Raw genomic sequence first — 11097 nt, 5'->3', positions numbered from 1 at the left:
CGTGTGTGTGTGTGTGTGCGTGTGTGTGTGTGTGTGCGTGTGCGTTATTGCGTTTTTTTTGTCTCCCCACACGCTTGCAGAGGCATGAGCCATGTGTGGAATTCGATGCTGCAACGCGCCTTCGGCCCGTCGGCGCCGCCTTTCTTCCTTCTTTCTTTTTTCCCCCCCCCCCACTGCGTGCTGCTCCGGGGTGTTGCATGCCGCGGCCCCACCCCTTCCTCCCCGCCGCCCCCTATTTCTCTCTTCTCATCCCCCCGTTTGTTTGCCGCCGGTGGCTTTAATTATGCCAGGCACAAGTTTAGGTGAATCGATTCCGCAGCAGTAGTGGAGGAGAGTAGGAAGAAAAGGGAGAGAACAGAAAAAAACATGCGTCGCTCATTTTTGTTTCTGGTGAACTTTTCGCCGCTCTTCATGCCGGCGCTCTCGCCCTCGATGGAGACGGGCGTGATTGTGGAGTGGAAGAAGAAGGTGGGCGACCTCGTGAAGGAGAACGAGGTGTTCTGCACCGTGCAGACGGACAAGGCGGTGGTGGACTACACAAATACGTTCGAAGCCGGCTACCTGGCGAAGATATTCTGCCACAACGGGGAGACGGTGGCCGTCGCAAAGACGATCGCCGTCATGGTGGAGGACGCGGCCGACGTTGCGAAGGCCGATGAGTACACGCCGGAGGGGGAGGAGGCGAGTGCCCCTGCCGCGGAAACACCCGCGGCGGCGGAAGCGCCTGCAGCGGCCTCGGGGGGCTCCTCAGAGCTGCCGGCCGGCGTGAATGCCAGCCCCATCTTCATGCCGGCGCTCTCGCCCTCGATGGAGACGGGCGTGATTGTGGAGTGGAAGAAGAAGGTGGGCGACCTCGTGAAGGAGAACGAGGTGTTCTGCACCGTGCAGACGGACAAGGCGGTGGTGGACTACACAAATACGTTCGAAGCCGGCTACCTGGCGAAGATATTCTGCCACAACGGGGAGACGGTGGCCGTCGCAAAGACGATCGCCGTCATGGTGGAGGACGCGGCCGACGTCCCTAAGCTCGCGGGCTACTGCCCCGAGGACGCCGCCGCGGGTGGCGGCCCGGCTAAAGCTGCGGAAGCGCCTGCCGCCGCCGCCGCCGCCGCGCCTCCGTCTGGCAAGCGATACGGCGGCTCGCTGGAGGGGGCCATTGCGGCGAGCGGGCCGGCCGTCATGCGCATCGCCGCGCGGCTGGACCGCAAGACGCTGGAGTCGCTCCAATTCACCGGGAAGGGCGGGCGGTTCTTGAAGAGCGACTTCTTGGGGCAGCCGGGGTTCAACGACGATGAAGTGCCGCCGCCGGCCGCGTCCGCTGCCCCTGCCGCCCCTGCCGCCGCAGCGACGAGCGGCGCGACGCAGAGGAAACCCGCCGCCGCGGCACAGCCGTCGGCCGGCGGCGGAGTTGTGGTGAGGGCGATCCCCGTCTACAACCTCAAGGTGAGTGACACCACGCTCCTGCAACAGCTGATTCGCACGATGCCGCCGCCGAAGCCAAAAGCCGCTGCCGCAGTTAAGAAGCAGTAATACCAAGCAATAACGACGCAGCTGAGTTAAACACGCGGAAAAGAAAAACAAAAAAGGAATACACGAAAAGAAAAAGTAAACTAAAAAACAAACCAATATATATATATATATATATGTGTGTGTGTGTGTGTGTGCGTTATGCTGGCCAAGATGTTTAGAACGGCCCAGTGAACAAAAGGAAGGAGGATGCAAAAAAAAAGGGGGGCTTCCGTAATAGGAAGAAGAAAAGGATGGAAATAATAATAATAATATATATATATATATATTAAAGGATGGAAGTGAGTTGTTTAAACTTGAGTTGTCTATGTGTGTGTGTGTGTGTGTGTGTGTGTGTGTGGGTAAGCCTTTATGCGAGGTGCACCGCAGTGCGTCGTTGGTGGGCAGGGGCCAATTAAGGCCGGGTTGTTTATTTGCGGCGCACACCCGGTCCCCAAACTCTTCCCTCGTAATGACCGCTTCGGACGCTGCTCGGGCGGATTGTAAATACTATAATCACTCCTGCCCTCCTCCCCGCGGCTCTCGCCCCTCTTCGCGCGGCATTCTCTGTTGCCCGTGGGACGGGCGATGAGAGAGTGGGCGGGGAGGAGGCGGGGAACGGAGTGAGAGACTTAACGGCGAAGAGCCGTGTGTGCGGTGGAGGGGAGGAAACCGTCTCTACGCGTGGCCTCCTCTCACCCACTCACTCTCTTTCTCGCCCCTCTCTCTCGCCCTCTGTTTCTCTCTCTCTCTCTCTCTCTCTCTCTCTGGCTGACTCCCATTTCGTCTAGGCTGGTCAAGTGGGGCCTCAATGGGGCGCCGCAGGTTGTGGAGTGCGGCTGACGTGAGGAGCCTTTTCGCCGTCTCCTTGCGGGCGGTCGCGCCGCGCGGTGCTGTGGGTGGTGGGTCCCCTGCGTGCAACTCTTTTTTCATCTTTTATTTTACTTTGTTTATTCATTCTTCCCTCCCGTGCCGCACGCCTGCGGGGAGAGAGCCATAGGGCTTGGCGAGGCAACACCGAGCGAGGGGAAAAGAAGAAGACGAACACACGAGAAGGAAAAGAAGAGGTGAAGGGGCAGTCGCTAAACATGTCAATTTCCGCAGAGACGCAGGCGAAGCTGCAGCGACAGGTGGAGTTCTACTTTAGTGACGTCAACGTGCAGAAGGATGTGTTTTTGAAGACCAAAATGTCGGAAAATGCCGAGGGTTTTGTTCCCTTGGAGACGCTCTTGACCTTCAACCGGGTGAACTCCCTCACGAAGGAGGTGGCGGCGCTCGCCGAGGCGCTACGGCCGAGCGAGAGGCTGGTGCTGAGCGAGGACGGCCTCATGGTGCGCCGCAGGGAGCCGCTGCCGGAGTCCATCCAGACAGACGACCAAACCGTGTACGTGAAGCCGCTGCCGCCCAGCGCGACCCTCGAGGAGCTCACGGAGTTCTTCAACCAGTACGGCACCGTTCAGGCCGTCTGGCGCCGCTACTTCCCGGGCAAGAAGGACGCCGAGCCCGAGGCGCGCACGAAGCCGTCTGCCTTTGTAGTCTTTAGCACGAAGGAGGAGGCGGAGGCGTTTAAGGCAGCCCCGCCGATGCACAATGGGGTGCAGCTCACGGCGGAGATGAAGACCGCGTACCTCGCGAGGAAGGCGGAGGAGATCGCCGCCAAAAACAAGGGCCGCAAGCGCCAGCCGCAGAACCAGGAGGAGCAGCCGGCCGCAACGGAGGCCCGGAAAACGCCCTCCATGCCGCTCGACAGCAGCTACCGTGTGACGGGGTGTGGGGCGCTGGAGGGCTTCTCAAGCGTGAAGGAGATGTGGCCGGCGGAGGAGCGGAAGGGCATCCGCTACGTTTTTTTGCCGGACAAGGAGACGGCCCTGCTCATCTTCCAGGATGCCGCGACGGGGGAGAAGATGGTGGCGGACCTGCAGCAGCGCGGAACCACCCTCAACGGCAAGCAGCCGGAGGTGCAGAAGCTGGAGGGGGCGGACGAGAAGCAGCTGCTGCTGGACGTCGAGAATGAAATCGGCGAACGGGCGAAGCACAACCAACGAGGACGTGGTGGGGGCCGCGGCGGGGCTGGACGTGGTGCAGGCGGCCGCCGTGGGCAGAAGCGCTCGCGCGACTAGGCAGCATATCCGCATCTTCCTCCAGCTGCGTCTCGCCTTGGGTGTCCGTCGTGGAGAGAGGGGGGTGAAAGGAGCGTTAGGGCGTGGGCTTCCCTGTGCGGGGAGGGAAAAGGAGGGGAAAGCAGCGTGTGTGGGGAAGATGCATCTGGATAAAGCTATGAAGCGAGGGATAACGGGGAACTGGAAAAATGGGGCCGTGGAAGGGCTGACCCGCGCGTGTGAAGCAAGAGCGAGGTTTGTTAAAATAACTCTACACCCATCATTTAGAACGACAGCCACAGGGGAAGGAGGAAAGTAAAAGAGAATAAAAGTAGCATACATAAACGGCGTGGGAATATAGATAATGAAAAGCGGCTTAATTAGAACGGTGAGAGCAGCAGTAATAATACGTATATGCATACATATATATATATATATATATGTACAGACACACCCACAGACTGCGGCTTATCTGCGTCTTTCTTTCTTTCTCTCTGGTTCCTCCTCTCTCGTTGCTCGCACAACGCATCAACGCAAACAGGCCCTGTAGCTAAGCGCGTGTCACACGTGCGTGCGCACAAGAGCAAAAAAAGGTAGAAGAAGAAAAAGCAGAGGCGCGGTGGAGTATGGCGGAGACCGAGGCCCCGGCGGCGCCCGTGAATTACCTCGACGTCAAGCTACACGACGTCCACAGCCTGCCGCCTGCATGGTGGTCGGATGGGCGACCGCCCGCCTTTGCGGAGCACCCGTTCCGCTACGAGGTCAGCTTCAGCATCGACGGCGAGAACACGTACACGTTCAAGCACGGCCGTCTGCTGCAGGAATTACCGCAATACGAGTCCTACATCGCGGGGGCCACGCCGCCGCCGCTCCCGTCGGAGGTGAACGAGATGCTGCGGCACATTCGCGAGGTCCCGGATTCTCCGAATTTGCCCAGCGCCGCCACCTCCAAGGCGACGGCGGCGAGCTTCCCAAGGACAGAGGGCGGGGGGGAGGCCCCGGTGGAAGCGAAACTGCTGTGGATCACGACGCCCGCCGCCGAAGCCGCCTCCGTGAGCTCCGAGGAGCAGGGAACGAAGCGGCGGCGGCGGACGGTGTCACCGCCGGCGGCGGAGGAGGTGCCGCCCCCCGCCGTGCCCGCCGACGAGGAAATTCCACCCTGCGTCATTCGCGTGCCGCTTGAGGAGCAGCACGTTGCCGCGTTAGAGTCCCTGGTGCTGAGCGGCAAGCCGCTGGAGCTGCGGTTTGCGCGGGTGCTGAAGGGCGGGGTGCCAACTGACTGGGAGGACACGCAGCAGTGGTACTTTCGCGCCGTCATTCCCGTCGATCTCGCTCCCTTCGCGGAGCCTGGCTCGCTGCAGCTGATAGAGGCGGTGCCACTGCTACCGCTAAAGGAACCCGCCCAGGCAGAGGAGAAGGGACGGAAGAAGAGCTCGAAACGGCCCAAGTCCGCTGCACCGTCGCTTTTGTTTGAGGAACCCGACATGGAGGCGCAGCACCCGTACGTCACGTACAACACCTCCGCGTTGGTGTCACTGCGGCTTGAAAAGACGCTCACGCGACTGGCGAGTGATCGCGTGCGGCCGCTGCTAAAGCCGAGCAATCTTGTCCCCAAGCGAGCTCCGCCCAGCAAGCCGTACCAAGACAGCACGTGGCAGTTCACAGAGGTGGTGGAGGCCATTGCCGAAAAGATCATGCAAGACTACAGGGCCGCAGTGGCGAAGGGCGAGGGGACCACGAAGGAAGAACTGTTTGAGTCCTTTCAAACCTCAGGGCAACTGGCGGCGTACAAGGAGCAACTCACGCCGCTGGTTATGAAGGTGGTACGGGAGAAGTTTTTGTGCAGCCCAGACGCCTCAGAGGAAGTCATGAGTGAGTTGACAAACGAATTATACGTGTACCTGATGGATTGCGTGCACACCACGTTAAACAAGACGACAGTGACTTTGGGACGGAGCGTCATTAGCGACGCTGGTCGAGTAGCAGCAGAAGCAGGAGCAGAAGCAGAAGCAGCAGTAGGCGCGCCGCATCCCGTGGAGGAAGACCTTTCTGGAGTCACGGAGCGTACGTGGCTGGAACGCGCGGAGGAGGCGGAGACACTGCGGGAATATGGGCAGGCGGCAAAGTGCCATCAGGCCCGCATCGCGAGTTGTAGTTCGTCGGCCAATTTTGCCGCCGTATGGACTGATGCGGCTAATTTTTTTGTTCGCACTGTTGAGGCCACGCATGCGGAAGAGTGCTACCGCGAGGCGATTGCCCATGACCCAACCTACGTGGCCGCGCTCCTCGGCTACGGGGACCTTCTGCTTGCGCACAGCCGGTTTGAGGAGGCCGCCGTCTACCTGCACGCCGCCGCGGACGTCGCGGCTGACGCGCTTTGCTGGGGCCATATCTCGCTACTCTGCGATTTGCATGTGCTGGCGCTAGAGCAGGGCCCACAGTACGAGGCGAAGCGGGCCTACTGGGAGCGCGAGGGCGCGCTGGCGATGAAGGAGGCCATGGGGGCCACTGTGGAGGTGGACTACAACGAGGTGAGCCTTGCCGTCTCCGACTACCTTCTGCGGCTGCACCACCCGGAACTCGCAAACGTCTGCCTCTCGCGGTGTCGCTCTGGGCCCAAGACAGAGGTGCTGTACGCCCGTCTGTTTATGTTGTGCGAGCAGTACGAGGAGGCCCTCACCACGCTGAGCAATGCGGAGGGCCTGGAGTCGTGTGCGGATGCGGTGGGCCTCCTTCGCGGGGAATGCCACGCGTCGCTGGGCCACAATGACGAGGCCGTGCGTGAGTACAAGCAGGTGCTTTGCCGCGAAGACGTGGTCCCAGACCGCCGTTTTGGTCCCAGCTACATCCATCTGGGTAACCTCCTCATTGCGGCGGGGCGCTACGCCGACGCACTCGGCGTGTTCACGCTGGGCATTCAGGCGTGGCCCTGCAGTCTAATGTGGCTTGGCGCCGGCATCGCCTACTACCGCATGCGACGGCTGGACGCCGCCGAGGAATGCCTCAGTGAGTCCAACACGCTCAACAACATCAACCCACGGACGTGGGCCTACCTTGCGCTGGTCTGCCTGCACAAGGACCGCGTGGAGCTGGAAATGGTGCTGCAGCAGGCGATTATGCAGGGACTCTCCGACGCGGCGCTGCTCACTGAGCTTGGCCGAGACCTCGTGCGGGCCTCCTACGTGAAGCTTGGCGAGGGGTGCCTGCGGAAGGCAATTGCCATAGAGAAGGACGCCGGCCGTGCCAACTCCGCGAAGAGTTGCACCGCTATGTATTACCTGGCCGGCGCAATCGAGGGCGCCCGGCAGCAGCAGGCGAAGGATATGTACGCGGAAGTCGTGCGGCACAGCCAGAACGAATTCCTGCGGGCGAGGGCGGAGGAGCAGATGCAGCTCCTCTCAAAATGAGGGGGCCGGGAGGCGCTGCCGCCGCCGCCGCGCCCGCCGTTGCACATGGTGTGTATGTATGTTAGACTCCGACGGGGGTGGCCGGGCGGCAAGAGAAGCGGCGGAAAAGACGATAAAAAAAGGGAGGCGAGGGGGAGGGGGAGGGGGGAGTGCGTGCATTTGGCATCCGGCGTCGCTGCGGCCTCCCCCTGTTGTCCCACCGCCTTTTTTTTTTTCGCTCGCGCAGTCTCCGTTCGCTCGTCGCTTGATTTGCCGCCGCCATGAGCCGTCGCTTCATGCGGGGGCGTCCATTTGCGGAGACTCGCGCGTGGGAGGCGGATCTGCCGGCGTCATGCGCGCCCCCTTTTCTCTGCCTGTACGTGTGGATCTCCCTCCTCCTCCTCCTCCTCCGACTGCGCCTCCCTTTCGCCCCGCACGTGCGTCACTGCCCGCCGCGCTGCCTCCCTTCCTCTTTCCTCCTGTCTTTTTTGCTTGTTTGTTTGTTTGTTGCTGTTGCCGAAGCGGAGGACTTTGTGTTCGACACCTGCAACCTCGCTGTGGCTGTCCACGCACAGACGCACGCGAAAAGGGAAAAAAGCAAGACATATTCGCTTGGCCGAGTAGAGGGGCCGACGCTAGAAACATAATATACACTGCTCTACCCGTAGCACACAGTGCGCGTGCCCACCCACAAACACGCACAGACGCAAGCAGTAAACAAAAGGCAAAACCAAAGGCGGGATAGAGCGCGCGAAGAAAGAGTAAGTGAGGGAAATAACAGCCCTGAGAGTAGCAACGGAGAAAGGCGGGGAAAAAAAAAGAGGAGAAGTGAGGGACGTACTGCGAGCGAGTAAACACCCGCAGTTCGAGAGATAGTCTCACGCGTAACAACTACACAGAACCACCCTCCACTCATATCGGGCCCCGCGTGTGGCTCGCACCGCCTCGCTCTCTAATTTTGCGGTAGCAGGCGGGGGAGGGAGGGAAGAGGGACGAAGTGGAGAGGCCGGCGGAGCCCCGTGTCGTGTCCGCCTCGAATTACCCGGCTCGACAGAAGTACACCTCACACACGCCTATTGGCCCGCCCTCACCCGCGCCGGTCGCCTCGCAGTTCGCATCGGCACTGAGGCGCACGCAAAGGGGGCAGGGCGAGAGTAGGCAGCAGCAGTAGTAAGAAAAAAAGAGGGGAGGAGAATAAAAGGGACAAACAAATCGGACGTTGCCGTTGTTTTTGTATTTTCTTTTTTGTTTGTTTATTCGTTTTTCGTTTTTGTGCGAAAGTGGGGCGAAGTCGTGTGAATATTTCCGAGTTCCCGTGCGTTGTTGTTTTTGTTTGAGGGGGCGGGATTTTTGTTACTTCGTCCGTGTTTGTGGGCCTCGTCGCCTTGCCGCGGCGCGATGGAGCTGCTGTCGGTGTTGCCGGACGACCGCCACGCGCCCCCGGTGGGCGCCGTCGTCGCCTACGAGCGGCTCGAGCACGACAGCGGCGCGACGTGGGGCTGGGCGCTCGGCACGATTCAGTCGCAGGGCGACGACTACCGCTGCGTCGTCCGCCGCTGGGACCGCGAGGCGTGGGGCGGCAACCAGCACGCCATCAACGCAGTCATGCACGAACTGCGGCGGGTAAACGACAGGATGCGGGCCTCGCAGCACCGCCTCTTTGACGCCGAGCGGCGCATCAGCCGGCGCGGCTCCGAGCTCAACGGCAGCGCAAGTTACAATAACAGCATCAGCAGCAACGACTGCAACCAGCACGTGGCCTACCCCTGGGTGCAGGGCGGCGGCGGCGGCGCTATCTCAGGGGAGATCGCGAGCTGCATCCACGAGATGAGCCACTGCCGCAACAAGTCAAAAAGCCTCAGCGACGAACTGACCCGCCTGAAGAATTCTCCCTCCGTGCCCCCCAGCGTGATGTGCTTTACGCGGCGCCGCGGGGAGGAGGAGACCATCCTTACCTCCTCCCTCATCAGGGCTGTGACGGTGGACGTGGATGCCCCCACCTGCGTCATTACGGGGGAGGAGGCGGCGGCGATTAAGGCGGAGGCGGGCGCCATTCGCCTGCAGCAGCAGCAGCAACTTGGGAGCTTCCGCGACCGCCTTGGCAGCATGACGGCGGAGCTGAGCTGCCTCCAGGCCTACAACGAGGAACTTGAGGCGCGGATGAAACTCTATCTAGACGCCCTGCTTGAGGCGGCGAAGGCGCGTGCCCCGGAAACGGAGGCCCCACGCATGCCAGCCGAGGGCAGCCTGGCCGAGGTCACGCAGCTGCGGGACGAGGTGCGGGAGCTGGCGGGGTGGGACTGGCAGCGGCCCCAAGCGCAGCAGCTGAACACGCGGTGGGTGGCGACGCGGCACACGCTTAGCTTTCCCTGGGGCGGAGCCGACGTCCTGGTTGCGGATAAACCGGAGGAACTACTGGCGACATTCACCACGGAGGTGGTCAACGCCCTCCGCGCCCCGCCGGACTGCGTGAGCCATGCGACCTTCCAGGCGGCCCCGGCGGGGGGACTGACCGCCGCGTTTGACGTGCGTCACCCCACCAGTGTGCCCAGCGGCGCGGTGGAGGCGCAGCTCCGCGCCTATAAGTTCCCGTACCTCGAGAACCTCCACCGGGGCGCGGGGGGGCCGAAGCAGGGGCTTGACCGCGCGATCGAGGACGTGTGCCGCGTGCTGGGCATAAGCGAGAAAAAATACAACGGCCTCCGTTTTAGTGACTTCCTGGAGGAGCTGGCGGAGCTCAACATGTCCGCCGACAAGGACGCCTACGAGAGCGAGGTTGGCGACTTGCTTATAATGCTAGACAAGCTCTACGGCGAAAACCGCTCCCTGCAACATGCCCTAGCCCACTCCAATGCTGAGGTCCGAGAGCTGACGGCGGAGGCGCAGCGCGAGCGCGACTACCTGCAGCTGCGCACCGCCGACCTCCACCAGGAGGTTGCGCGCCTCAACGGCGTGATAGCGAAGCTGCGGGAGCTGGCCGACCGCCTGGAGGGCGAGCTGCACCAATACCAGATGCAGAACACCCACGTGCAGCACGTACGCACCACGCGGCAACTCCCCGACGAGGCGACCCACGACAAGGACCTCTACTGCGTCACGTTTCAGGAGTACACCGACGAAAAAGAGCGTGCCGCTAGACTATGTGACGCGCTAGAGGAGGAGAAACAAAACAGCCAGGCAACGCTTCGTGAACTGCAGGCTCACAACCAGCAACTCGAAACACTCTTGGGGGCAAAAATGGAACAGATAAATCAGTTAGAGCCAGAGGTTCGAGCATTTCGGAAAAAACGTCATGATTCAATACACGCCCGTCTCCAAGACGGAATGCTCAGCACTCTCCACCCAGGCGACGTCACCGCAGACCCCACTGCAAAGGCCGTACAACCTCACGTCATCGACACCGAGCCACTTTTTAGTGTGACATTAGAGGAACTCAATGAACTGCGCAACACCAACGAAAAGCTGGCTGAGGAAATGTTGGACAAAGCAGTTATAATACAAAAACTAGCAGAGGAGCTTACAGAGAAGGAGGCTGAGAACGAGAAGCTGGCAGGGGAACTGCTCGAGAAGGCAGAGGTTGTAGAGAAGATGGCGGAAAATTTCATACAGAAGGAGGCTGATAATGAGAAGCTGGCGGAGGAAATACTCGAGAAGGCCGAGGTTGTAGAAAAGCTGGCGGAGGACCTCGCAGAGAAGGAGGCCGAGAACGAGAAGCTGGCGGAGGACCTCGCAGTGAAGGATGTTCACCTTGAGGGGCTGCAGACTGACGTCGGCAAGTCGTTGGAGAGTGTGCGTAGCCGCTGTCGTGAGCTGGAGGAGCTTGCGGCGGCAAGAGAAGTTGCTGCTGCGGAGGAGGTTGATGTGCTGGAGGGCGAGCTGGCGGAGGCTCTTGTCCAGTTCAAGGCGCTGGAGGGTGAGAATGCCGCCCTGCTTGCACTGCTTGCTGCAAAGAACGCCGAGCTGAGGGACGCTAACGCGGCCGCACTGACGAAGTTGAGTGAGCTGGAGTCGCGTCTGGCCTCGGCCGAAGAGGAGGCGCGGGAAGAACGTGATAAGGCGGACAAGCTGATGGCCACGACGCAAGGGGCGCTACGTGCCATGGGGGA

At 61.1% G+C, this 11097-nt stretch overlaps 4 protein-coding genes across 4 annotated transcripts, besides 11 other annotated features; all 4 read left to right on the top strand.

Moving 5' to 3' along the window:
• Position 1: 1 nt before the first annotated feature.
• Positions 2 to 42: a microsatellite.
• A 324-nt stretch (positions 43 to 366) lies between these two features.
• On the top strand, positions 367 to 1530 carry Tco025E_03529 (dihydrolipoamide acetyltransferase precursorlike protein; the record flags this gene model as incomplete). Its single annotated transcript, XM_029370447.1, has 1 exon — positions 367 to 1530. The coding sequence occupies one exon, from the start codon at positions 367 to 369 to the stop codon at positions 1528 to 1530; it is 1164 nt and encodes a 387-aa protein (XP_029229419.1).
• Positions 1531 to 1625: 95 nt separating this feature from the next.
• Positions 1626 to 1645: a microsatellite.
• Positions 1645 to 1667: a microsatellite.
• Positions 1668 to 1766: 99 nt separating this feature from the next.
• Positions 1767 to 1796: a microsatellite.
• A 39-nt stretch (positions 1797 to 1835) lies between these two features.
• Positions 1836 to 1867: a microsatellite.
• A 328-nt stretch (positions 1868 to 2195) lies between these two features.
• Positions 2196 to 2275: a sequence feature (GA-rich).
• Positions 2276 to 2594: 319 nt separating this feature from the next.
• On the top strand, positions 2595 to 3626 carry Tco025E_03528 (LA RNA binding protein; the record flags this gene model as incomplete). The annotated part of the gene is made up of 1 exon (XM_029370446.1): positions 2595 to 3626. One exon carries the CDS (start codon positions 2595 to 2597, stop codon positions 3624 to 3626), a length of 1032 nt encoding a protein of 343 aa, XP_029229418.1.
• A 382-nt stretch (positions 3627 to 4008) lies between these two features.
• Positions 4009 to 4050: a microsatellite.
• A 181-nt stretch (positions 4051 to 4231) lies between these two features.
• On the top strand, positions 4232 to 7012 carry Tco025E_03527 (putative tetratricopeptide repeat protein 18-like; the record flags this gene model as incomplete). The annotated part of the gene is made up of 1 exon (XM_029370445.1): positions 4232 to 7012. The coding sequence occupies one exon, from the start codon at positions 4232 to 4234 to the stop codon at positions 7010 to 7012; it is 2781 nt and encodes a 926-aa protein (XP_029229417.1).
• A 13-nt stretch (positions 7013 to 7025) lies between these two features.
• Positions 7026 to 7051: a microsatellite.
• Positions 7052 to 7382: 331 nt separating this feature from the next.
• Positions 7383 to 7414: a microsatellite.
• A 57-nt stretch (positions 7415 to 7471) lies between these two features.
• Positions 7472 to 7500: a microsatellite.
• A 716-nt stretch (positions 7501 to 8216) lies between these two features.
• Positions 8217 to 8265: a sequence feature (A-rich).
• Positions 8266 to 8389: 124 nt separating this feature from the next.
• Tco025E_03526 (flagellar attachment zone protein) lies at positions 8390 to 11097 on the top strand (the record flags this gene model as incomplete). Its single annotated transcript, XM_029370444.1, has 1 exon — positions 8390 to 11097. A coding segment is annotated over one exon (2708 nt), but the record flags the coding sequence as incomplete, so codon positions are not given.

The sequence above is a fragment of the Trypanosoma conorhini genome (genome assembly GCF_003719485.1).
Source record: "Trypanosoma conorhini strain 025E chromosome Unknown Tco_14.4_contig_00162, whole genome shotgun sequence".
In the NCBI taxonomy this organism is placed as follows: Eukaryota; Euglenozoa; class Kinetoplastea; order Trypanosomatida; family Trypanosomatidae; genus Trypanosoma; species Trypanosoma conorhini.
The sequence above is the reverse complement of the archived record's forward strand: the minus strand, read 5'-3'. Positions and strand labels throughout refer to the sequence as shown.